The sequence below is a fragment of the Geospiza fortis genome, unplaced genomic scaffold (genome assembly GCF_000277835.1).
Source record: "Geospiza fortis unplaced genomic scaffold, GeoFor_1.0 scaffold34, whole genome shotgun sequence".
Lineage (NCBI taxonomy): Eukaryota > Metazoa > Chordata > Aves > Passeriformes > Thraupidae > Geospiza > Geospiza fortis.
Window position 1 is genome coordinate 705,086 of NW_005054474.1, and position 26,559 is coordinate 731,644.

Sequence of the window (26,559 nt, forward strand, 5' to 3'; positions counted from 1 at the left end):
CATCTCTGTTTCTCATCCTCTCTTGCAAAAGCTGAAGAAGTGACACGATCTGAGGCTGCAGAATGACACTGGTGCCTGGGCTCTGTCCCTGCTCTGTAGCCCAAAGGACTGGCAATATCTGGATTAACTCTTTGGTGTGGTGGGGCTGAACAGCCTCTGCAAAACTATCCCTCACTTACTCCATTGTGACTTGATGCAGTTAAGAATCCTCCCCTTTGGCTGTCACAGTCTCCTTCAGAGCAGCCTTCAGACTTTTGCTCTCATCCATCTGGAAGCCAAGCCTGCAAGGAAACAAAAGGAAAAACCTCCCTGTGAGCTGGGGAGCTTCAAAGCAAATTGAGAACAGTCACCTGTGTTCTGGGGACAAAACACTGAAACCCAGAGCCCTGAGAAAGAGCAAACTGAGCCCTTGCTCCTCCTCTCCCTGAGGCGGGACAGAGTAACCCCAGCATGGAGAAAGGGAGAACATACCTCCTGCTCAGCTCCTCCACCTGAGATTCCAGGGGCAGCTCAGACAGGGATGCTGAGAGCTCCTCTCTGTCACTCACATGCAAGGGGAGGCTGGGCTGGGCTGTGGATTCAATCACAGAATGGAGTTTTAGCAAAACAGCAAATCAGTTTTGGCAGCATGCTGAGTCAGTGTCAAAAACCACTGAATTTATTCTCTCAAATAATGTACTTAATCTCTTAAATAAATATTTAATCTCCTAAATTCTATGTTACATCCATAACATATCATAAATATATGACAGAATTATTTTAATTTCCTTCCAGCAAAATGCAAACATGATGTATTTACATTTCAGGGCTAAATACATGCCTACATATGTAGGGAGGAAAACAATGAATTCAAAATAGTGAAGTGACCAAAACAAGAGGTTACAAACAGCTGAAAAGGATTAATTTGATGGTAATCTTGTAATTGTGTTTCAGATTATGACAGCTGTGGCTTCCTGAATGTCTGGGACAAAGTTTGCACATGGCACCCATTGAAACAACTTTTGTAAAGCACTTTGATCCTCAGCATAAACAAAATGTAGGTTAAATGTACTTCAAACCAAGGTTCTCACTCAGGAATGCTTTCCTAAATAAAGATCTGCCCAAAACATGCAGCTCTGGTCATCCCAAAAGAATTCAGAAACTTTTTTCAGGGTGATAGAGAAACATATAATTCAAATTTACAGTTGGGACTGGAGAAGCAAAACCTGTGACCAGTGAATCCCTGCAGTGGAAGGAGGAGCAGAGAAGTGTTCAGGGAGCTCAGAAAGGAGAGCAGGAAGGGAGCAGAGCTATTGCAGAGGATGCTGAACTCATCCCAGCCCTGAGGGACTGCAGGGTGATCTCTGCTCTAGACAGAAGGCTGAATCATTCTAGTAAATGTAAATAAATTGCTTTCTCTGAAACAATCAATAGCCAGCACTACCTACTTGGAGACAGATAACGTGAGGGAAAGATTTGGGTGGATCAGCCCCAAATAAATTATAAAAATCGGGAAAGCAGCTCAATGAAGAGAACAAAAGGCTGGAGCTGGCTGCAGTCCTTATGAGTGGGAATCCAGCACCAGGACAGGGAACAGCCAGGCTGGAATCTGTGCTCTGCTCCTACTGAACACTGCAATTGCTGGTTTGTGCTTGTGTTGTCATGTTGGCACATTTCTGTAACCCTGTCCCCAGTTCATTTCCCTCACAACATCAAATATCTTCAAATTTGGTATTAAAACACTAAATCCTCCTTGTGTGGAATTATCTGAAAGAACCTGGTTGGAGAGTACTGAACTCTGACAAAAACAAATGAGAAGAAAAGGCTGCATTGTACAGCTAAAAAATGCTTTTGATCTTGAGGCTGTGCTTTCCAGGGCTGAGGAAAACCTGCTGTTACTTACCTATCCCTCCTCTGGGATTATTCTTTGATAATTTGGAATTTGGATAAAACAGGAAAAAAAAAACCCACAGAAAATGAAAAGCCTGAATGATTTAAAAACACAACTGGGTTGTTTGCAGCTCCTTAGCATCATTATCAACTTCCCTTGAATTGAAGGGACCAGAAACATTAGACTAGCAATTAGATCAGCTCCCTACAATTTTGTACTTTCAGAAAGAAAGGAAAATATTATGTTAATTAGCAGGTTCTCTAGTCTCTATTTTGTACTGAAGCTTTTCATTTTTTCTTATTTCCTCAACCACTGGCATGAAAGCATTGAGATAACCTCCATGTTCTGCTGAAGAGGTGTACTACAGACTTGGTTCTTGTACAAACTCGAATTTTGGCACTTCACAAAGCTCTCATCAAAGCAGGGGAGTGAAATAGATTGTTACCTACTCATCTCATGGATTTAGAGAGGATTTCTCCTTATTAGCCTTACTGCCAATCCTTTTCTACTTTTACTTTTAGTCCTTAAGCAGAGGAGATTAATGAACTAAATATTTAGTGAGAAGGGATCTGTCACTGGTGAAAACAGCAATGCCAGCCAGCAGAGGGGAGTTACTAAAACTTTACTACAGCACAACAAAACTTGACCAAAAAGCCTCAGGACTTGGAGAGTTTGTCTCTCTTGCAAGGGGAAGATTTGATAACAGAACACATCAACACTTCACCAGGTTGTGTAAAAGTCTGAGCACTCAGAAACTCAGTTAAATTCTGTACAAAACAGCACCAAAATGCTCCCAGACTTCTGGGATCTGAATTTTTCTGCTCTCAACTAATACAGGTGAGACAACTCTAAGAATCAGGGCTCATAAAAAACCACATGAGAATGAGTCAGTGTGGGCTGGAGCCCCTTCCCAGGACACAGCAATCCTGCTCTAAGGAACAAATCCATGTTTTACAGAGAGAAGCAGGTCTGAAGAACCCATTCAGTCCCCATTCCATATAAAGGTTCCTCTGAAGGGCTCATCCAAGGTTTCTGATGAGCCCTGTGGTCACCCTAACTCAGCCTGACACCACCCCAACATTTGCCAAATTGAAATTCCCCTCCCTGCTGTTCATCTTCTGGCATTTGAAGTCTTATCACTTTATGAAAATACACATAAAAAGGGAAACCACTGGAAAATTTTCCTTAAGAATATGTGCCATTTTATTGGTTTAGACACTTTACAGAATCAGAGTCCTTAAGCAATAAAAGGATCTGATCAGGGAAATAAAAATTTAACATCCACCATGAATTCTTCTTCTTTAACTACGCCAGGGAGGCTTTCATATTTATAGCAGGAGATTATCACGTTCATGGGATAATAAATTACATCAGATCTAATTACTTCATCACCAGCAATAGTTTTTCATAGGCACTGACAGGCCTTAAATTGGGATATGTCCTTTAATTCTGCTCTTAACCTTCAGCTGAATCCCTCAGGCACGAGTGCAAAGAGCTCTGGGGGCAGCACAGAGCAGGGAAAAGCTTTTTTTTCTGGAATTATCCCATGGAAACACACTGCAAAAATCCTGGTCCCACTCAGACCTGTGGGAAAACCCTCTTTGGTGGAGAAGGGCCAGGATTTTGCCTCCTGCCTTGCTGCTGGCTCTGAGCAGGTCCCATCACCACGTGCAAGGTCAAGCACTGGGCTGGGTTTGGCAGGTGGAGCACAAATGTTGTCACTGTCTGTAAAGGCCAGAGGTGAAATAGGGGACGTGGCTGTGGCTGAGGGTGGCAGTCACATTTTCTGGAAAAATCCCTTTGCCCAGGATTCTTCTCCTGGGAAGCTGAGAAACCTCAGAGAAAAAGGAAAACAATAATTATCTGATTTGCTTCTCCTGTGTTTTGCTCCTTTGGAATGTGTTTGGAGATTGTTTCACTGGTTTCATGTGAGTTGTTTTCACTCATTGACCAATCACAGCCAAGCTGCGTTGGGACTCTGTAAGGGCTCTGTAAGTTTTCATTATTATCTTTTTAGCCTTCTATAAGTATCCTTTCTGTATTCTTTAGTATAGTTTAGTATAGTATTCTTTAATATAATATAGTATCATAAAATAATAAATCAGCCTTCTAAGAGCATGGAGTCAGATTCATCATTCCTCCCTGCCATGGGGCACCCTGAAAATAAAATAGCTGAGGGCTCCCCTTTACCTTTTCTGCTCCTCAGGGCAGGCTCCTGGGCAGTTGTGCTGCTCTCTGGATCCACCTGCAGCTTTTCAAACTGCTCTTCCAAGCTGTCACTCTGCCACTGCTCTTCCTGGAGCTTCTTCTCAGCTTCCAAGGCTTTGTCGCTGCTTTCCTCCACCCTGACAGGCAAAAAAAAAAAATTAAAAAAAATGTTCAGCTGATTTGTGTCATGTCAAATCTGTCTTGGTACTGAATCCTGCTTCTTCCAACAGAAGGGAAAGAACTTTCCATGCATCCAAAGGCAGAAATCCCAGTGAAATTGTATCAGGTGACATCTTCTAAATATGCAAAAAGAGAATAAACTGATGAGTACAGTTGGAAACAATGGGTTTGTTCGCTCAGATCCCTTAATTCTGGCTCCCTGTGTGAATTCACCCCTCAGATGAGCAGGGAAGCTGCAGATTGCTGAGGAGAGATTTTTTATTAGAGGAATAATAAACTGAATTTTTTAGCCACTCTGGGACAGCTTGGAAGGCAAATAGTTTACAAAAACACAGTTTAACATTTGCGTCAGTTATCTGAGAGGAAGAAAAGAAACTTCTGCTTTCAATAAACTTGGCAATTAGACATGACCATGGATGGGAGAGAGTGGAAAAGAAACCGGTGGTTACATCCCAAAAAAGCAAATTGCCTCTCTCCATCCTGAGTAACATCTCAGAGAATTAACAGCAAAAATCTGATGTGCACCCACAGATGCTGCCAGTGGGGCAGTGACTGACACCAAGTGATTCCAAGGAGTTTAAAGCTAAAAAGAAACACAGATTGACTCACTGGATTGGACTGAATAAGAGCATTTCCCTCCTGACCCCATGGGTGGAAGCTGGTTACTCTCTGAATCAAGACACTTGATTAGTTTATTTCCCTCCTAGCTGGCATAACTAAAAAAAATTTATTACAACTCTAATAAAATTATATCACTGGTTTAAAAATGTAGCTACAGGCAAGACTCGACCTCCTGTGGCAGTGAATTCCCAGGCTGGTGATGTGCTCTGAGACATTTTATTCCTCTCAGTGGTTCTGCATTCAATAAAATTTCATTTGACCCTGGCATTCCTCTGGCACCCACTTTGCACAAAAACTGGAGGAAAAATGGCAAGATCTGTGGGATTTTTAATGGAATCATCTGCCAATAGGAATAATTTAAACTAAAATGCTGTAGAAAAATCCCCTTTGTAACAATTCCCAGGGCTCTTCTCTTGATTTAAGCATTATCTGTGTTACTGAACTTTGTTACACCCCAGCAGTGGAGGGAAGAGGAAGAAAACCTGATTTTTGAAAATATATTCACGTTCAAATCTGACTGGTGCTATATTACCCTGAGGTCTTCCAAGAGTTATTGCACACAGTCTCACAAAATTTATGTTACCTGCTTGATAAATGTGTGATAACTGTGCAGCTGCTGAATCATCAGTTTATGGCACATTTTACAAGCAACTATGCATTTCATTGACTCTGTTTTTCATTACCCCATGCTGGTGGTGGCCACACTTCAGTTCCCACTCACAGCCCCATCCTCATCTCACTGCACAGCTCTATTAAAGTCACCAGGCTTACAAGCATGAAAAAGATTTTTCCCAGCATGTATTTCCAGAATTTACCTTTAAAAGCACCTTTTCCACAGTTCTAAAAGAAAAAAAATCTATTTTTTTCTGACTGTGATTAATCATGCAGGACAAAAGTGATACAAGTGAGAATGATGACTGTGGTAAATGAAAGCAAGTAAGCAAACAGTGCTTATTGTATTGACAAGCACACAGACAGGAATATACTCCCAATATTGGAATACAGATTTGGGAATCAAATAACACATACTGGGAAAAAAACAGTAACTGAAAGGTGTCAAAAAAATTACTTTGCTTTCTCTTCTCTCCTAAGACATGGTTGGCTTTTATCATCTTACATTGAATTGAATCATAGAAAACAAAATTTAAAAAAAAATCACTGCTATGCCTCTGTTAAACCAGAATAAATTCATTTAGAAAAGGATACAATGGAACTTCAAAAGAATGTGAAAAGCTTTGGAAGAGAATATTATAACAATAATTACAGTATTTACTACTGATGAATAATATTGCTGCCTCAATAAAGCCATGCATACATAAATACAGCAATTCTGGTTTTATCTAGGTGCAGCAAGCTGGAAGATGGCTCCATTTTTTTCTGCCCTTTGTTCTAAAAGAATAATAAAAAGAATGAATCATCAGCCAGGCAGGGAAATTGAGCAGAATAAAATTGAAAAGCCCCTATTTAAGGCGAGGATGGCAGCGTGTGATGTACTGGAGTGCAGGTCCCAGGCTCTGCAGTGCTCCCTGATCCCAGCAGCCCACAGAGGATGCTGCTGGCAGGATGAGGCTGTACCTTTTCTGCAGCACAGCCAGCAGCTCCAGGAGCTTTCCCTTCTCCTTTTCAGCAGGCTGGCACAGAAGCCTCTGTCTTATGAGCTCTCCCAGCAGCACTTCCCAGCTCAAGCTGTCCGTGTCAGCAGACCTGAGGAAAGCACAAGCACAGAGAGTCTGGTTCCCGCTTCTGGAATAAAAGGAATGAAACAAAGGCAGGATTTGAGCACTATCTCCAATACATTTGTCTGAAGGTGAGGACAGAATGCAGAGCCAGGCTCACTACCTCCCCCCAGCACCCATCTCTAGACTGCAATAAATAGAACAGAAATATTTGGCTATAAAGTCACAGGGAGTGTCATTAAAAAGCTGCTTTCATGATGCTTCCCCTCTCCATCACCCCTGAAAACAAACTTCCACCTCTGATCAATTCATTATCCCTGACTCTCCTCCCACTGCTACTGCCAAAGTAAAAGGAGATTCTATCTCCCAAGTGCTACACTAAACTATTAAATGTCCTGCTATTGATTTTCTCCCTCTGAAAGGCTTCAGGCAGCACTTGCACAATGGCTGTTCTTGTGGCCAAAATGTGCTGAAAGGAAGGGGCAGTTTTCCCATGCATCCCATTATTATGTAGTTCATTATTTCTCTGACCTCTCTGCTTTCAGGAAGACCTTCTTTAGAACAAAAAAAAAAAAGGAGGAGAAATCTTGGTGGTTGGGAGTAAAAATGGAAAAAATTGATGTCAAACAAGCAGTCAATTACAGAATTAAGAGAGAAATCAGAGGTTAGAGCTCTTGGACAGCCTCAGCTAGGAGGGATGGTGCAAGAAGCTTTCATTACAGAAACAAGGCAAGCAAGGCAAGGATTTCCAGCAGCTTGCAGAGCATGGCAGAGCACTTTCCTTGCTGATAATGAAGTTTATATACCCACCTTGCAGGTGGGATGAGGAAGAAAGGCTCTGAGGCTGCTGACTCCACGAGCACGTGGCCCATCGCGGACACTGTGCTGGGGGGAGGAAAGCTGGGTTAGGGCTTCACACAGGGCAGGCTTCCCAAAATTCCAGTCCTTCCCCAGTGGCTGTGTTTTGTGGGGAAGAGCTCCCTCAGCTCACACCTTCACCCAGCACTGGGAGAGGCAATCCCAGCTCTGTGCAGTTTGATGGGGTTTGCATGTCACAGATTTTCCTAACAAAGCGACCCCTGCTCTGCAATGCAGGGCACAACTTGCATTTCCCAATGCCCTTTACAATATATTTCACACAGCTTTATGTATTTCACACAGCTTGATGAAATCTGCTTTGTGAAAACCCTCAGGAAGATCTGTCAGGCTCACTGCTGTAAGAGGAGGAGCCAGCTGATAATACTGGAGTATCACTGCCAGCCTGGATGAGTTTTGCGTATAATGATGTGTGCTTGGGACATCCCATTTCAGTGGGTGCTTGTTTGGGACATCCCATTTAGGTGTGTGTCTGTTTGGGACATCCCATTTAGGTGTGTGTTTGTTTGGGACACCCCATTTCAGGAGGTATTTGTCTGGGACACCCCATTTCAGTGGATGCTCATTTCCTCAACACAAATTCAGCTGCCCAAAGCCAAGTCCCTGCAGACTTACCCCACGGTTCCTTACTTTAGCTGTAGCTAACAAGATAAAGCCTTAGAATTGTGGAAATGATAGATGTGCCTTCTGGGCTAGGAGTGGTTAATCCTAAAATCAAGTTAAGGTTCATACTGACAGCCTTGGCCCAGCCTAAAAATGCAGATTTTTACTCTGCCCATCTTCAAAAGTTTTAGCATCTATTTATAGAGATTTTCATTTCACCTTTTCTGATAGGAAAAGATGATTCACTACAGCCAAACAGAATTGAGAGTTCATCAGCATATTAAAGTTAATGGAAGGAATGAGCCTTGCTGACCAAGTTATTAACAGCTCTCAGAGTTTTTCAGGATCATTCATTGCCCACCTGACACGTCAGCTCTTTCCATGACAGAGCCCTTGGCTCTGTACACAAGCAATAATTTATGCATTGCACTTAGTGCTTTCCACAAAGCCATTACCCAGCTTTGGTTCCTGCTTACCATCAGCAGACATGTGAGGTAAAAAAAAAGGGGATAAAATATAGATTTGCTCCAGGAGAGCACAACAAATTCTGCAGAGTTAGATGGGGGAGAATTATAACAGCCAGGAGGGTGCAGAAACTTTCAAATTAAAGATGTTTTAACTCCAACTCAAAACTACAGAATTCTTCCTAAATTTTATAGTAATCCTCTACTTAGGGATACTCAGCTGATTTTAAAGCCAAATTGGGTGTCTAAAGTAATGAGGTAGGAAATTACACAGAAGAGATCAGTTGTAACTTTATCTTGATGAAAAATTTCCCTCATCCCCATCAGACCAGTCTCAAATCCTCACTATCAATTAGACCATGAACTCTTTAGCAACAAACTCAGCAGCAATTTAACAGGAAAGGATATAACTTGCTGTGGTACCATGGTCCCTTTACACAGCCAGAGTGACCCAGAGTCACATCAGTGTAAACACAAATCAGATTTATTGCTGCACTAAGATTAGTGTAATTTACACAGTCCTCAGCGAGGCTTTAAAGAAGGTGTTTGGTAAGAACAAATGATGTGGTGTGTTTTCAACATTTCTGCATGCAAATCCTACTCAAAGAGCATTTATTGATTTAAATAATGCACCAGTGATTTAGTGCTTACCTAAAATGGCACTTTGCCTTCATTCCCCACCCTGCTCACAGAAATCTGCTCGTTAGAAGCCTCGTGTCTCACAAGGGAAAAGATTCCCAGGCACTTAAGCTGACCACATAAACATTAGCTGAGCTGCAGGAGGAGAAATAGCTGCACTACCACCATGCCAAATCTAGTCATGTCTGCAAGTCTGTACATCCTTCTCAGTTCCAGGACACAAGTCCAAGAGATAATGTGATTAGAGATTCCCATATATTGCAAACAGGCTGTTGGCACAAAGCACTTGTGGTTTGATGAAACTCCCTGGGAAAACCAAGCTCCTGGATTACTCAAACAACTCGAAATATTGACTTTCTGATCTTCTTACCGGGCAGATTCTGTCCTTCCAGCCTCAGGTGATCCTAAGTGCTCAGAGTGGGGTGGATGAGCAGCTCCTGACTTGTCCTATGGATGGGCAGATTTCTTCTGTTAATGGTGGAGCATGTTATAAAAGCAATTACACAGTTCAGAGGAAAACAGCTGCACCAATGCCAAAGCAGCAGCTTTTGATTATTGCTACAAGCAAGCCAGAACTTTTGATTTACAGGGCCTTTTCAGAAGCTCTGCTTTAATTCCCATCCATTGCAGGATGAAAACAAAGCAGAAGTCAGTAAAAAGGGCAGTTTCATATGAAATCAGAGTGCATTAATAAACCAACTGTGCTGGCAGTGATGCTGCTGCACTGTGGGTTGTGTCCCTAACCCAGGTTTGATCCTGGGTTCAATGCTCCAGCCCTCATTCCTGAGGTATTTGGGAGATTCACAACCTCACCATAACCCCAGGAGGGTTTTGGATCAATGAGAATGACATGGCTAAATACTTTTCACAAATCCTGACTGTGAGACAGCAGCAGCTGCTGATGGTGGTGTGACACATTTGTTTGCAGCATCCAAGGGTGCTGAGCACTGAGGTTGGTGTGACACATTTGTGTGCTTCCTCCTTCCAGCATCCAAGGGTGCTGAGCAGTGAGGAGTCCCCAGTGCAGCCCCAAGTCCTGCTGTCAGTCAGTGACAGTCCTGACATGGCCCATGTGTGGCTGTGATTGGTATTTCTGTGTTTGCTGCTGCTGAAAGTGCCTTGAGTTATGCACAAAGGAACCAAGGAGTTACAAAAGAGAATCCCTGCTTTATCATCCCATCAGGAAAGGCTGTCAGCAGGACAGGGATCCCTGTCTGGAGGCAGCAACCATCTCAGATAAGAAGGGACAAGGAAGAGGAAGAGCAGATGTGAAGTGATTACCAAGTGCGCTCCTCTCATTAATTTGTTTGCCTACCTGATGTGTGAGCTGCCCAATCTCCTTCTCCAGAGTTTTAACCTTTGCTTCTCTGTCAGCCACCGACTGCCTGAGCTCATCTATCAGGGTGTTTTGTTTCTGAATCTCAGGGTCCATCATCTTGTTCTCACCCTTCTTCTGGCTCAGGGCCTTTAAAATCTCCTGCATTTGCTTCTGCTGGCTCTGATAAAAATAGAAACAGGTGAGATCTTTATTTGGTACAAAATCATTATTTTAAACCCCCCCCCAAGACAAATATCCATTTAGGAATGGCAGGGCAAGCCCCTGCCCTAAGCCCATTCCTTAGTGGGATCACACTGGTGTCACTGGTGTCACTTTGGCAATTTGATTTGTTATGTTGACCTGAGCAATGGTCAGATTCAATTTGCTGCCAGCTCTGCTGCTCAGTGTAGCAGAAAACAGAACAAGAAAGGCTAGCCTTTGATAAAGAAGTGACTTTTTTTCCATAAACTGAATGAAACTCAAGATTTCAATGTGCTTTTTGTGGAATTAGAACATGATCAGATCCTGTGACAGTGATATTAAAAGCTGAGGGTACTGTGGGGTGACAGATATGAGGCCAGGCTGTTTCACCAGTAGTTTTGGAGGTTTTTTTTCCACACTGACAAATCTAATACCTATCAGGCAGTTTGTTCTGTCAGGCCAACAACCTGCAAGTAAAGTGCTTTTGTGATAGAAGGGATAAAAGAGATTAACCATCCCTTCCCAAATAAACTTGCATCTTTCTGTACTAATTTTAGTGGGAACACTCAAAAAGTGACAACTGTTCTTTGGCACCCCTAATCTGCTGGTCAGCACCCACAGGGCCTGGTGGGAGAAGGGTGAATGCCAGCTGAGCTAAAACCTACCCACAGCAGCAGGGAAATCTGAGTGGCTTGAAACTAGTGAGGACTTGGATCAGGAAACACAGAATTAACCCTGCTAGGAGGTGGTGTATAAATTTATTTTTATCTCTAATAAATTTGCTATTTTAATTGAGGAAGGGTGTTTAAAACCATGGCAGGACCATGACAGGAGCCATTTATTTCTTTCTCAGCATCTTTGAGCCTTTGTTAAAACTCCTGGTTTTGAAGAGGCCAAATCCTCTCAGCTCCTGCATGTGAGTGTGCACATGGTTTAGTGCTCATGGTTCAGCTTGTGTGTTGTGGGCTGTGTAACAAAATAAATGGAAGTTTTGTTACAAACAAAAAAATTCCTCCAGGACTGCAGCCATTCTAAGGGAAAAAAAAAAAAAAAAATCTACCAGTGGAGCTGAAAGCAGAACAAAGAACACAGGCCTTGGGTCAGGACTGAAGCCCTTCCTCTACCTACTTCAATCCTTCTGCAAAATGTTTCCGCCAGTCCCTGCAGCTCAGGGCCACTTGGCTGTCACTGTCACACCTGCTGCTGTCTCACAGCCCTTGCATGACCTGATCCAAAATGCAGGAGGACTTCAGCTGACAGGAAAACCTCTGGCTGTCACACTTGGATCCATCAGGCTCCTGTACCCCTAAGGCTGTGTGTTCCACGAAAGGACATTGTGTTTTATCACCTATAGAACAGGGCTGGGACCACCACAGACTGTACCAGCAAGGCATCTATGAGCTCATCATCGTGCTTCCCTTTCTCCAGCAAGGTTCCAATCTGTCCCTTCAGCATCTTCACTTCTCCACACAGCATTTGGTTCCTGGCTCTTAAGGCATCAAGTTTTTTTTTCAATTCCTCATGGTTTTTTTGGAGAGTGTTGTGTTGCTCAGAGAGTTTCTGCAGTGATGTAAAAGGAAATGAAAGTTATAACTTACCACCAAGCCCCAGGTGCTGTGGTGAGCAAAAAGAATCTCACACATTACCTGGTAGAATCTAAAAAATGGGACTGGAATACTGTACAACTCCTAGGGAAGTAGAAATTATGAATGCTACTGGCTGCCTGCTTGCCAACATCCAAAAAGGGTCTGTTTGCTGAGGAATCCAGGTGGTCTGGGTAGATTCTCCATCATTCTGGATTCTGATTCTCCATTATTCTGTTCAAATGGAGAAGCCCAGAGCCCTACAGATTTAGGAGTGTGAGGGGATGTCTGTATTTGGGATGAAGAATGTGGCACATGTGGCCAAGGGGTGAGAGGGCTGCTAAGGACTTTGGGTGCAGCTGCAGCAGGGCTTGGCTGTGAAGTGGGGCAGAGCTTCCTCCACCAGACCAAGTGGGTTTATGAAATGGTTTTAGGTAGGGTGTAAGACACCCTGAAGGCAGAACAAGCTATTACACACTGCTCCACACCCTGTTTGGAAACAGAACTCTATGTCAGCTCACAGGATTCTACCTCCAAAGATTCCTTCTTTTCTTTTTCCAAGCTGCGAATCTTCAGCAAGTTCTTCTCTTGGACTGACAATTTCCTTGCATCAGGAAATGCCAGCAGTCCCTCATCCATCTCCAGCAGTGAAGCTCTCATCTTTTGGTGATTCAGTTTATGCTCCAGCTCGTGAACCTATGGCACAATAATGACAACTTAGCCAGAGCTTTACCAGGGGCACAGGGCAAAGAGGACACAGCCAAAGGCAGCTCAGATTATTTCTTGATATTTTCATGGTTAACTAACACTAGCACTGTCTGGTCTTTCAAATTGAAATTTAGCTGCTAATAAACATGCAGATTTTAGGGCACCTGTGCAGGATGGAGAACTGGGACACATGGGAGGTTTGTGCCTTTGTGGAGCCACATTTGGAGGCCACACAGGCACTCCAGAGCACTGGAATTGCTGTTGTGTGAATCCAAGGGAACTCACCTCTCAACTGCTCACTGCAGGCTCAGTTCCTCTGCCCTGCTTTGGAGGAACCTGCCTCACTTTTGATCCAGTGACTGGATTTACAAGATCCCCACTGACTACAGAAGGGGCCTGAGGAGTCTGGATCAGAAAGAAATCTGCACATTAGAGCAGAGAACAGTAGGAACAGTGGTCAGATGAACTCCAGGCAGGGATAAAACAGGGAGAAATGGAATTTTCTCAAAGGAAAGCAGAGGTTAAAAATCTCAGAATGCAAAAAAATCACAGTTTGATGGCATATAATTGAACAGCAGGAAAATGGGAAAATTACAAATCAAATTGCCTGAGAGAAGTTTTATTTAGATGCAGGCAAAACTGCCTCCCTGCCTCCTGCTGACATTTCAGCTAAACTCTGCCCTTCAGAAGACTCAAGAGTTAAAGATTTTACTGAAGCTCCTGAGGGAACAACTTGAAAACCTGATCTGGCCTCAATTCTTCCCATCCGACTTCAAGCACTGAACAAAGGTGTCTAAGTCAGAGCACAGCCACCGACAGGGCTCCTTCTGTTCTCAGTGGAGAGAGGCACCTTCAAAACACCCTGGGACTTGAACTGGGCTGCCACAGCTCTCCAAGGTCACTGAACTCCTTCCTTTGACACAGATGTGAAAGATTCCCAGCTGAAATACCAAAGCTTGCAGGGCTGCAGAGTCATTAACAGGGTGTGCACACATCAACAGAGAGGTGTTAGGAATTAACGAAGAACTAACAGCATTTTTACCTTAATTTCAGGTGATATGTGTACTTAGAAAGAGAATTCCAGCTGAAATGTGCTACAGCCACTGTGCAGGGCTGTAACTCACCTTGCTTTGGAGAAGGACAATTTGCTGAGCTCGCCCACGCCAGCTGCCAGAATTGGTCAAGAGACTTTGGATATTCACATCCTCCCCAACTTCTTTGGCTAAAATCTGGGAAAAGGGATTAACATCAACAATAAGGCTTAAAAGGATGTGTTTGGGAAAGGGAAGGAAAAGCAGCTCTCTCTAACAGGGAGCATAAGCAGTTTTCAATATACACAATTATTTTTGATAGGATGAATATTTAACCATAATTAACCAGGAGAAGAGGTATTGTCCTCATACACACCAGGAATTGAACCAATCTCCCTTGCAAAATTCTGACACAGCCAAACTTAGTACGAAGAGCATTTAAATTATTTATAAAAAGGTCAGCAGAGTTCTATTTTTAGGACCATATTCTCTACTCTGATCTGCATTGCAGGTCTCCTACACAAAGTAGGGAAACCAAAGAGAATCAGAGCACATAACAACACTTAAATCCATCATGAATCAGAGGAAAAGGTCATTCTGGATGTCATTCCAACAAACTCTTTAAACACATGCTTTAGTTCAAGCAAGACCTTTAATCCCATTGATTCCCATGGCACTGGAACCTACATTAAAAGTAAATACATAATGAAATGCATGGGGAAGGAGGAATGAACCTGGATGTATGTGACAAACAGTTCTGCTGATCTGGGACTTTAAAACTCAGAAGGATTTGCGTCCAGTGGACAGTGGGAGGCAAAACATGAGATCCCTGTGTGCAGGAGCACAATTTCAATTCCAACCCCTACCTTGTGCCTTCATTACTTCCCTGCTCCACTGGAACAACTCATGGGGACCAACCAAAGGCCCAAAGCCCCCCAGTTTCCCAAGACTGAACCTCCTGCAGGGGTCCCAGCCCCAGAGTGCTCCCTGCAGTGGTACCTTTTGGGTCAGCTTCAGTTCCTGCTTCAAATTCTGGAGCTGGTTCCGATATTCTGTCACTTTTACGTTGGCTGTGCTCAATTTTTCTTGCAGTGCTTTCAGCTCTGGATTTTCAGCCTTGGAGGAGAGGAATGTACTTGGTGAGAACAGAACCCTCAGGGGAAAACTGAAGGGATTAACATCCATGGATCCATCAGGATCACTGAATTATTTTTTCCAGATCTAATTTTTGGGGCATAGAGGGGATATAGGGGAATTTGGTCCCAAAACTGGTGACAGGGACCTTGTTCTACAAAGGAGTTGAGTATCAGCTGCTGATTTCCTCATTTCAACTACAATTCCTACCAAGTTTCCTTCCAGCTTTTTCAGAGCTGATTCCTTGATTCCTGCAGCATCACCACCAAGGGAATGGATTTTTTCTGCAGCTGCCTGTAGCTGGAAAAGAACCCCATTGTTAGTGTGGAATGGGTGCAGAGAACAGCATCACTCCATGGAGTATTAATTAGCATAAAAAGTATAACTTGGATGTTTATGTACTCTAAAAAAAAACCAAATAAACCCTTAATTTTCCCTTGTTTTTTAAAACAGAATCAGTAGAAAAGCCTAATTTTATTTTTTTTCTGAAATGCTTCCCAAAGAATCATGTTACATTTTACTGTGGAATAACTTCAGAAGATATCTCTGACTTGCTGAGATGGGATCAAATTTCAAGTATGGAGACTTCTGAGGTATTTTATCACCAAAAGTATCTCAAATTAATGTTTATATACATAAATCCAAATCCTGTCCAGCCCAGAATATTTCATAAAAAGCAAATAGTACTCAATAGAGAAATATAACAGGAGAAATCTACCTGACACCCTATGACTCAGATTTAATGGTGTTAAGGTTTTTTTTCTTTAGCTGGGAGCTCTAAAGCAGCATTTTTTAACTGCTTTAAACAACTAATTATTTAAGTATAAAGACTCTGTCTCCTCTTGCTTACCACAGCAAAGGAAAACAGACATACAATCCCTCCTGCTCTGAATCATGCCCTGTGTTGCTGTTGCAAAGATTTCTAAATGGATGAGAGTGCAGGAGTTTGGGGCTGGAAAGGCCAGGGAGTGTTGTTTTAAAAATTTGGGACTTCACTCTTTGAGGTGAGTGGAGAATCTTGATTATTTGCCTGGATTAAAGAAGGCTCTAAGGAAGAGCTCCTTCATTAAAAAGGGGCATCTGGGGAAAAACTCACTCCAGAACCAGCTCTGCTTTCACCCTTTTTCATGGGTTAGGGCCACTCTTCCTATCGAGTTCATAGAGTTTTATATGAACTGATAATGAGGAATTTCAGCTGGAGCTGGCAGCTGCTGGCTCCAGTTGTGAGGAAATTTTCTGCAAACATCCCTTTGCTTACAAGGCCCACCCTCTGCCAAGTGATTGTTCAGTGGCCACACCTTCCATTCTGTTTAGGGGAAAATAATCATGGTAAAATACTTATGATTTACAGATTTTTCAGTTTTCAGGCAAGGAAAGAGCTAAAAATAGGTAAAATAACAGTGTTTTCTAGATATCACTCTGAATTTCTTATAGATACCTCCCAGTGTCCAACATTGCTTTCATTTTATACATCATTCACATCTTCATCTTCTTCCTGAAATGTTTGTGCTCCTTTCTTTTTGGGCCAAAATTTGAGAATATTTAATGTTTCTGTTTGAATAATGGTCATTCCACTTCTGCAGTGGAGGAGAGGAACCAATTTGATTTTTCCTTAAATTATTCATGAATTGCTCCACTACTTGTGTGATTTTGTAGGTCCCAAACTACACCTGATACTTGTTTGCCAACCTGCCAACTGTTTGACAAGACCCCTGTGACCAGAACACTGTGGGTTTATGCAGGAGTTCTCTAAAATTTAATTTAATCTATGACTTCTTGATCTTTCAGCTAGCTGGGGTGCAATTCAGGTAGATGCATGACTCATGATAATAAGTGATGGTGAAAGGCTGAGTCAAAATGCAGCTGTCAGCATTATTGACTCATTTAACTGATGTCTTCTAAGAAAGCAAAGTTCAGGAAAAAAATAAAAATAATAAAAAAAATCATCAATACTGTGTAAGGAAGAGGAGCAGTAGCCAAAGGACAAAGCAAATACTGACATAAGGACATCTCATTTTCAATTCAGCAGCCACCTGAGCAAAATTACTTCTGTGAAAGGTTGGCAAAAAGTCACAGTAAAGTAAAAAATTTAATCTGTCTGAGTGAAGATTTGCTGTCTTATATGATATAGTTTGGTGTTGTCTCAGTTGTGTAAGTACTTATTCCAGAAAACAGCTTTCATTACAGGGATAACAAAAGCTTAGAAGAATAAAGAACTAATTAGTGACTGGTCTTAACGAGGCGGGAATGTAAGACATAAAGGTGTGAAATTTGCCTCTCCTCACAAAAAAAAAAAAAAGAGAAATAGCATTGACAAAATGGTAGAAAAGTCTCTGAGCTTCTACAAATGAACATTCCTAATTGCTGTTTAATAAATCCTTGGCTCATTATAACTTGGGGATATCCTTTCCTATAGGATATTCACCTGCAGAGGTGAAGTTTGATTCCTCTGCCGAGGTGAAACAGCTGAGGGAACATCATGGACAGAAATGACCACAAAAACCCCAAGCAAACACAGATTTAAGAGCAAATACAACATGGGAACATGAACCAAACCCATTTTTTATCCCAGAGGCTGGTTTTCCATGTTTTATCATGCAATAAGAACAAGAAAAATGCCTCACTTCTCTCTCCAGCTCCTTGACTCTGTGATTCAGCTGCTTCACTCTGGCTCTCTCACTCTCAAACTCAGCAGTCACCTCCCGGTTCTTTTTGGCCAACTCGACAATTTTAGTGGCAGCAACGTCTCCAGCTAAACCAGACACCCCTGAAAGGACACATCAAAGCAGAGAGCACATCTTACAGGCAGGATTCAGATTCAGAACAGAGCAGGCTTTTGTTCTCTGTCACAATGAACTTGCATTGTTCCATCCCTTCCTCTCTGAGCTGTGCCAGGCACTCCAGTGAACAAGAGAGGGAAGAGATGTCAGAGGTGCCAGCTGCATGGGTTGGCCCTTTGATTCAGCAGCACAGCCACATTTCACACTGTGCCAATGTTTATATCCATAAATCCAAATCCTGTCCAGCCCAGAATATTTCATAAAAAGCAAATAGTACTCAACAGAGAAATATAAAAGGAGAAATCTACCTGATACTCTATAACTGAGATTTAATGGTGGTTGTAGCCACATTTTTACCTAGAGAGGGCAGTGGTGTTTCTTGCTCACTGCTGGGAAGGACAGCTGGGAACAGGATTTTTTGGCATTATCACAGAAAAAGGCAACATTCTGCTTTGCCTGGTTGTTTACTACAGGAGGAGTTGCTGGAACAGAGGTGTGAACGTTTCTAGACATCAGTCCTCAAAGGTCGGGCACAATATTACAGCTGGGTCCTGGACAAGGTCCAGGAAATTTCATTGTGCCTATTTATAACTCCCTTGGGATTACACAGGGAGCTTTACTGCATGACTCTTTTAATTAGCCACGTCACTGGCTCCCTCATCAGGGAGGGTTTGATTAGTGCCACAAACAAAGCAAACCCCAGGCCTGGCTGTTGTGTCACCTGGCTCTGGTTAACACCACACAGGTGAAGCAAAGCTCTTGTACAAGTGCAAAGTCAATGTCATGGCAAACAATGTCCACAGAAACCTCCAGCTCAGCAAGGAACATGAGCCTGCAACAACAAACCCTTGGTGGGGGTGTGCAGACTGAACTTGGCTGCTGTCATTGCTCTTAACTCTTTCATCCTCTGCAGTAATCACTTTTCTCTGATATTCATGGACTGGGGTGGGATGAGAGGTGAGAGATCACTCCCAAGTGAATGCTGAGGCCCATACAGCCCCAGGGACATTAAGGGAGCCACACAGAATACAGCTGGGAACAGAATTTGTTCCTATGCCACTGCTTAAAAACCTTGTTAAGAACACAATTTATTGTTTTGAAGGAATTTATTTTAAAAGCGTTTAAAATGCTTTTTTAAAAGCACTTTAAATCAATTCATTATTTTCAAAAGCACCGTTCTCGCTCCTTTGTGTGATTTGTGTTACCCCTCCCACCTAGGAGCTACTTTTACCTCAGTTTTCAGGACAGATAACGGCTGCTGAGAATCACAGTAAATACTAAATTAACCAAAGCCAGGTTGCTGCTTCCATGTTAAATTGCTGGTCTTCAAATGCATTGCACACACTCACCCAAGGCTTTTCACTCCCAAGCCATGTGGGGATTGCCACAATACTGAGAGGAAAACAGAGGCAAGGGATTGGCATCAGCCAGAGAAGCTGCAACAGCACATCTGGCTCCTGGTCCTGACCAGGAAGAGATTATCACCTCTCCTAAACTTAAACTACAGCTGCTTTTCAAGGATTAAGGTGGAATTTAATGTTATTTAGTTCTCCTCGTTGCTGGTTTCGCCCTTCTCTTCAAGCCTGGTCATCACTGCTGTCCTGACCAACAGTGGCACCCAGTGGAGAAGGTGCAGCCTGCACAGTTCAGTTGTCAGAAAAACACCAAAATCACTTTAGAAGCTGAATTTTGCATTCATCCAGCATCCTTCCTCTGCCCTGTTCGAGCAGAAAAAAAAGGAGCCTGAATAAGAAACTTAACCCTACAGAGCAGAGAAAATTGCAGCACAGCTCTTTGACACTAACAGCAAGTTTTCCAAAATATTATTTCTATGGAACATCATTATTTTTGTGGCAATTTTGTGCAAGTTTACAGTTTTATGAGGAACAGAAATCACTGTATACCCTAACAGAGCACTATTCTTTTCAGGGACATTTTTTTGTCATCAGCACCAAGCAAACCAACATGGGGAGAACACAAAGTTGCTGTGTTTACCTGACAGAGCCAACCTCTCCTCCTTTACTCTTTTCTGGAGCTCTGTTATTTCAAAATCTTTCTCTGCCATCAGTCTGTAGAGCCTGCAGTTCTCATCCCGGAGCTCTCGGAGCTGATCCTGCAGCTGCTCATTCTCAGCCTCAAAGAAACTGGGGAAAAAATTAACCATACTGGTAAATCATGCACAAATAGGTGCTCCTAGAAATAAAATAATAAAACAACTGCATGATAGATGGGCTGAGCTTATCAAGAGTGAGTTTACTGAATTAGGCAGAATGTCCTAAACCTCAGCTAAGAACACAAGCTGATTATCTGATCTATTCAGATAACATCTTAAAAAAAATAAAAATTGCACTTTCTTGAGCTGTCTGGGGTAAAACATCACAGAACAGGTGTATTGAGGTTACCAAATAGCGTCATTGCAGTGTTACTTACCTGCCTCTTCAGAGGCAATCAGGCAGCATTCAGCATGTGGGACATTCAGGCTTTCTTTTCTGTACTCGACAAAGCCAAGAGAAGCCAACAGAGCATTGACTATAAAGCTGCCCCTGGGGTCTTTTAAAAAATCAATGTTTTAGAGCAATTCATAAAAGACCAATTTCCCATGTCCTCAGCTGATTCTCCTGGAACCCTGTGAGCATCAGTTTGTATTGTTAATGGTGCCTTCTGGAATTCATTTAGAAACAGAGAATACCAAAAAAAAAGCCCTCTGAATGGAAAGAAACAGCCCTGCTTCTCCTATTCTTCAGGACATTTAGCAACATTTAAAGGTTTCGTCTCTCTAAGACAACCAGAGAATTAATAACTTTAATCTCTTTATGGCCCTGATGTGATGGGTCCTTGAAATATAAAATCCAGGAGCTGTGGCCTCAGGGGCTCCATTCAGTTGTGGGAGTTCAGAATTATCTGAGCTCCCTGACACAGAGTCCTTGAGAAAACCTGGGATTTAATACAATTACCCACTCACAGGTGACATTTGGGCTGCCCACCTGACCCCAGCTGCTGCTGGTAGAAGATGCAGGTCTCCAGTGCCCTGGGATTCCCATGTGGAAGTTCCTGATAATCTACAGGATCTCAGTTACCCAGACACCTAAAACGAATTAACTCCTAGATTCTCATTTAACTCTAAATATTTACACTTTGGAGATGTGGTTTGGATAAAGCCCAGTTGTTACAGTAGGTACCTGTAGACACAGCCAAGTCAGATGTCTCAATAATAATCTCAATCTTTTTATTCTGAAGTTTTAGAGAGCTCTTAGCACCCATTGGGCCTGAGAGCTTTTAAATGCACCCTCCATCTGCCCATGGACCCCTTAAAGCACTGCCACAAAGAGCACAGCCAGTTTAGGAGAGGATTCACAATGCGTAATTAAGAAATGCACTTGTGTTTCAAAGCTTCAAATCAAAGGGAGATCAAAGGAAGCTGTTCACAAAGGAGAGGAAAGCAAAGAGCAATGTGAGCAAAGGCAGAACTGAGTTATTCCCACATGAACTACTCAGAGGAGTGAGCAACAAAACTCGGATCCAGTTAGAGACACCGGAACCAAAAGAGTTTGAACAGTTGGGGGATTAACGTGGAAAAAAAGTTCTGAGCTCTTAACACACCTGAGCAGTGCGGTCTTCTGAGAGCTGGAGTCCAAGTCTTGAGGAAAAGCACTTAGAGGAGGATGGACAGAAATCCCAAGTGCACAGAGCTGGAGTCTTCTCTGAGGAACTTCCCATCCCACCCCACAGTGACTCTCCTTGTTAGAGAGGCTACAGAAAATGAGCCCAAAGAAATGGGCGGCCAAAGGTGCCCCTTTTCACTCTCCTTCAAGGAATCAAAGCCAGGTGGAGCTTATGAGCAGGGCTCTGCCTGGAATTCAGGTGGTTTCCCAAACTGCATGCCCTGTTCAGGCCAAAAAAAAAACTACAAAAAAAGTAAGGAATTTAACTTTTGTCAAACTGTGTCTTTCCCAGCTCTTGTTAGAGATTCTCTACATGATGGGGAGAGTCACTTAGATACATTCAAGTACACCAAGCAGAGAAGGGAGGATAAAGTTACAGAGAGAACATAACAGAAAGGCAGAAATATCAGCTAAACACTTGTCTAAACAAGACTGGGGAGTAGGATGGGAGGAAGGAAAAAAGAATTCCCAGGGCTAGAAGGAAGGGAGGCTTCTGAGAGGAGAATGTTTTCTGACTGCTGCTATAAACAACAGTGACAAACTCAAATCACTGTCACCGCAGGCCATGTGGAGTCCTGTGATCCTGGAACAAGCCTCTGATGTGTTGTCATGGGAATATTGCAGAGAACATCCCGGTGAATCCCTTCCAAAAACAAATCCTGCCTGGATTTGATCACTCACAACCACTCTGCTGAAAGTACACAAGCAAAGGACAGTCCAGATCTATCTGCCACACCTGCCATGGCAAATGGGGACTTTTGACAGTCAGTGACACAGCAAGAGAGGTAAATAAAAACTCTGGGATTACTCAGGCCTAAAGTGCTGAACTCTAAATAGCAGAGAACTACTGGGCTTTCCTGTACTCTGCACACTGCCCAGGCTGTGCCACGGGAGCACCTAAATCCCTTTGCTCTGCCAAACATCTGAACTATGGGAATCAGCCTCACAGGAATTTTTTAAAAATCAAATTTCCATCATAATCTTCTACAGACTACTAGAAAACAATGTTGAAGGGAAGAGGTTGGATTGGGGGCTTAACTTGGCAAATCAGACAGCTCTGGTGAGGCACCAATGCATGAAAATTTCTCCACCTGGCTTCACCACTGCCACAGAGCAAAGCCTGAACAGCTGATGCTGCAGTAAGGTAGAAAAATCATAAGAAAGTCTTAATAAAATCAAGCCTGCTCTGTTAAAATCAATGGCTGGTCTGGTCAAAGCTAATAGTTTGCAAGTTCCCATGTGAAAGCAATCCTGGTGTAAGCAGTTCATTAACATAACAATCTATTCCTGGGTGAAAAACACCTGGCACCTGTATAAACTGGTTTTACACTGTTAGAAAAATAAAAACCATCTTTCATAAACAACTTTCCCTGCACATACACCCCAGGGGTTTGAGTGACCAATCAATACAGAATAACAACTTGTTGCTAACCAATAAGTAATTGGCAAGAAAGCTACTGAGGAATTGGAGTCACACACAAGGTCTGAAAAATTGAATAAAAAGGAGTTATGTGAATAAAGAGGGAAATTTTCCACCATGAAGAAATGGAGTCCATGTGATTTATTCCCAGAGCCAGCAGTGCAGACACCTTTTGGGTGTGTCCAGCCCCAGACCTGCTCTAGTCAGGAGAAGCATTAATTGGGTCACAGGGAAAGGCTGACTGTATCCTGGGAGGAAGAGAAATGATCTGAGCTGGGGCTTTAAGTCTCTGCTCCAGTACTCAGCTCAAAAGAAAACACAAGATTAAGGGAGAGCCATACCAAAATTCCCAGTGTGCTGGTAATCTCATGATCCACCAAATCAGGATATACTGCAAAGAAATCCCAGAGAAAACTTCCCCACTGCAGGCCTGTGCATTAGCAGCTTTGCCTGTGTCCATCTTTGGAAGTGATTCCTGTAGAGAACCTATTAGTTTAAAGCTAGGCAGGAACTAACCAGCAGTTCAGAGGGGGCCAGTGACCCCAAAAGGCTGGAATGTGTCAGGTAGTACCTGGCTGCCCCTTCATTTGTAAAATACTGACATTAAAGAGCACAGCACAATGCCCTGAGGATAATTATGGACAAGGAGAATCTGCTCAGGATAATGAAAGCCCAGTGAGTGAAAACAGAAAGTGTCCTCTCAGCTTAATAATACTGACTTTCATGAGATCATAAGCAAAATACACTCCAGTGACTTCCTGAAGGAATGGAGCTGCCAGACCTTTACCTTTTGCTGGCATCTTCCTTTACAGGAGGTCCTTTTTTAAACAGGTTTAGATCACTCAGGGCTCTTACAATCTCCTTTGTGCTGCCAGTGTTCTTCTGCCTGTCCTGCTTCTCCTTCTTGGCCTCCATCAAATTTTTCAGCCGCCTTTGCTGTTGCTCCTGATAAGCCTTGAACTGGCTTTTGAAATCTTCATTCACTTTTACCTCTGGCTCCATTGTTTACTAAAACCATAAGGAGAGGAAAATAAAAAGTGACAGAGAGCAGAGATCAGCACTGCTCTGAAAAACATCCCCTTGTGGCAGCTGCTCTGCCGCTTTTCCTCCCTGACCCTGCCCAGTCTCCCACCTCTGTCACGGACATATTTTATGAAAAATCCTTTTGCCAAGATCTTTTTCTCCTGAGAAGCTGAGAGGTCTCAGAAACAAAATGTAAACAATAATTATCTGCTGCTGTGGAATGCAATAGGTGCATCTTTGATTGGTTTCATGTGAATTGTTTTCAATTAATGGCCAATCACAGTCCAGCTGTCTCAGACTCTCTGGTCAGTCACAAGATTTTATTATCATTCCTTTCTATTCTTTGCTAGCCTTCTAATGAAATCCTTTCTTCTATTCTTTTAGTAGAGTTTTAATATATATATATTTTTAATAGAATATATCATAAAATAAGAAATCAGCCTTCTGAAACATGGAGTCAAGATTCTCATCTCTTCCCTTGTCCTGGGACCCCTGTGAACACCACCACACACCTCCTCCTCCTCCTCTCCAGCCCTGCTTCAAGTCCCTTTTTCCATAAATGGCTTTTAAACAGCCCTTTAAAAAAAAGCTGTTGGGTCTTTTTCACTTCAGAATTCAAAAAGCAAAGTTTCCAAACGTTCCTAAACAGACCTGTTTAAATAAACATTTTAACAGAGGAGCAGGTTGGGGCCAAATCCCAGCCAATGTGGCAGCCAGGCCACACTGGAGGGTTTGGGACCATCCAGCCTCCCTGCCCACGTCCAGGAAAGGTGCAAATCCCCCCATTTTTGGGTTCATGAGAGAGGAAGAAAAATATTTTCTTCCTTATGCTCCCTTCAGGCAAGACAAAAGTATTGCTTACACCTTTCCTGCAAATTTCTAATCACTGAGTGATATCAATAAATAACTAAATAATAATATATTAATTATTAAGTATATTTAATTATAACAATATATTATTAGTAGATATTTTAAAATATTAATATCACTACCCAAACTTTTTCTTAGGATGACTAAAGACAGTTTTCTGATAAACTGCAGCCCCTTTCTCCTTCTGTTTGACATTTTTTGTGGGCAAAAAAACCTTATTGTACCTTTGGTCTAGGAAAACCATTACATAAATACCTTCAAAGGCACGCCCTGCACTGAGTAATTAGCACAGGGCCTTTCCCACACTGAGGGAAATCCAATTAACCTGATTAATGCACCAAAAGGCAGAGTGTCCCTTTGTGTATTTTATGGGCAGAGAGTCACCTGGACAAGGTGCAAAGAGCAGAGTCTGGTGCCTCTGCACAGCCCCCAGGGCTCTGGGCACGAGGGATCAAAGAATAACTGAGTCAGTGAGGCTGGAAATTTAATTTTAATTGATTAAAGTCAATTCTGAGATTTGGAAGAAACCTACAGAGATAAGGAGTCCATTCCATTTACTTAAGCAAACTGGATATAAAATGTAAACAGCTTTTTTGGTTTCAGTAACCTTTAGGTTGATAATTAAGTTTATAATTAGATTGGATCTCTTGATTGGTTTAGCTACTGACCTTAAAGATAGCAAAGATAAGCAAGAACATCTTCAAACGGTAGCTGTCTCTGTTCTGAAAATATCCTAGAATTCTTAGTAGAGTAACTATTTTAGGCTTCATGATTTTTCTCAGAATTTTCTTGACTTAGACTGCATTGCTGATTAATTTATTATTTCACAACTTATTGAGTTATTTACTTATCTATAGGCCAGAAATGTGCATGGTACTCAAGGTGCAGCTCCAATCCCATAATGCTACAATGGAAAAGCCCTCTCAGGTCCTTGAGTCCAACCATTAACCCAGTGCCACCACCAAATCTTGTCCCCAGGTGCCACATCCACGTGGGATCTGAGCACTTCCAGGGATGAAGTGCTCCACACTGAAAGGTTTGTGAAAAAAGCCAATCACTTGTTTTTTAAAATTTTAAAAGTTTAATAGCAACAAAATGGTTATAAAAATAGTAATATAATTAGAGTAATAATAATTTGGACAATTTGGACTAGGACAATATGAGACAATAGAAACAAAGAGTTATGGACAGTCCAGGTACCTCTTTCTGGGCAATATAAGCCCAAAAAAGAGGATTAACCCTTAAAAACAACAGCCTGTTGCATATTCATACATCTCATACATGATGCATAAATTCCATTCAAACACAGGATTCTGTCTGGGCAGTGTCAACTTCTTCCTCTTAATCCTAACTGTGTCTTCACGGCTGAGCAAGGCAGGGAGAAGTTCGTTTCTTCTGATAAGAGAGCAATAAATTCTCTTTCTCTGAAAGATTCAGGTGTCCTGTGGCTGCTATCTCACTGCGAGTCCTTTCTTTAAAATTATCTTACATAGCATAGTTTCTATTTTAACATTATGTTATAACCTAAAACAATATTGAACACACTACTGTGAAAAATGCGTATTTTATGATTGGCTTTTCGCAAATATTAAAATGAGTATGTGTTGTGTTAGAAAGTAATGCTGTATTAATTCTCTTAAGTAGTGTGTTCAATACAGTTTTGGGTTATAAAAAATGTTAAAATAGAAACTG

The 26,559-nt window shown here is 42.3% G+C and overlaps 1 protein-coding gene across 2 annotated transcripts in view; it reads right to left on the minus strand.

Moving 5' to 3' along the window:
- CCDC13 (coiled-coil domain containing 13) overlaps positions 1–26,559 on the minus strand; it is a 27,658-nt gene continuing 1,099 nt past the window's right edge. For both annotated transcript variants that reach the window (XM_031062949.1, XM_031062950.1), the window contains exons 2-15: positions 23,762–23,982; positions 19,888–20,036; positions 17,737–17,879; positions 15,323–15,412; positions 14,978–15,094; positions 14,072–14,176; positions 12,771–12,935; positions 12,040–12,216; positions 10,453–10,635; positions 9,508–9,584; positions 6,455–6,583; positions 4,061–4,215; positions 472–571; positions 1–281 (exon numbers count right to left, since the gene is read on the minus strand). In XM_031062949.1, the coding sequence (XP_030918809.1) occupies positions 200–281; positions 472–571; positions 4,061–4,215; positions 6,455–6,583; positions 9,508–9,584; positions 10,453–10,635; positions 12,040–12,216; positions 12,771–12,935; positions 14,072–14,176; positions 14,978–15,094; positions 15,323–15,412; positions 17,737–17,879; positions 19,888–20,036; positions 23,762–23,976 (1,887 nt within the window). In that variant the 5' untranslated portion in view covers positions 23,977–23,982 and the 3' untranslated portion in view covers positions 1–199. The remainder of the gene's footprint in view (positions 282–471; positions 572–4,060; positions 4,216–6,454; positions 6,584–9,507; positions 9,585–10,452; positions 10,636–12,039; positions 12,217–12,770; positions 12,936–14,071; positions 14,177–14,977; positions 15,095–15,322; positions 15,413–17,736; positions 17,880–19,887; positions 20,037–23,761; positions 23,983–26,559) is intronic.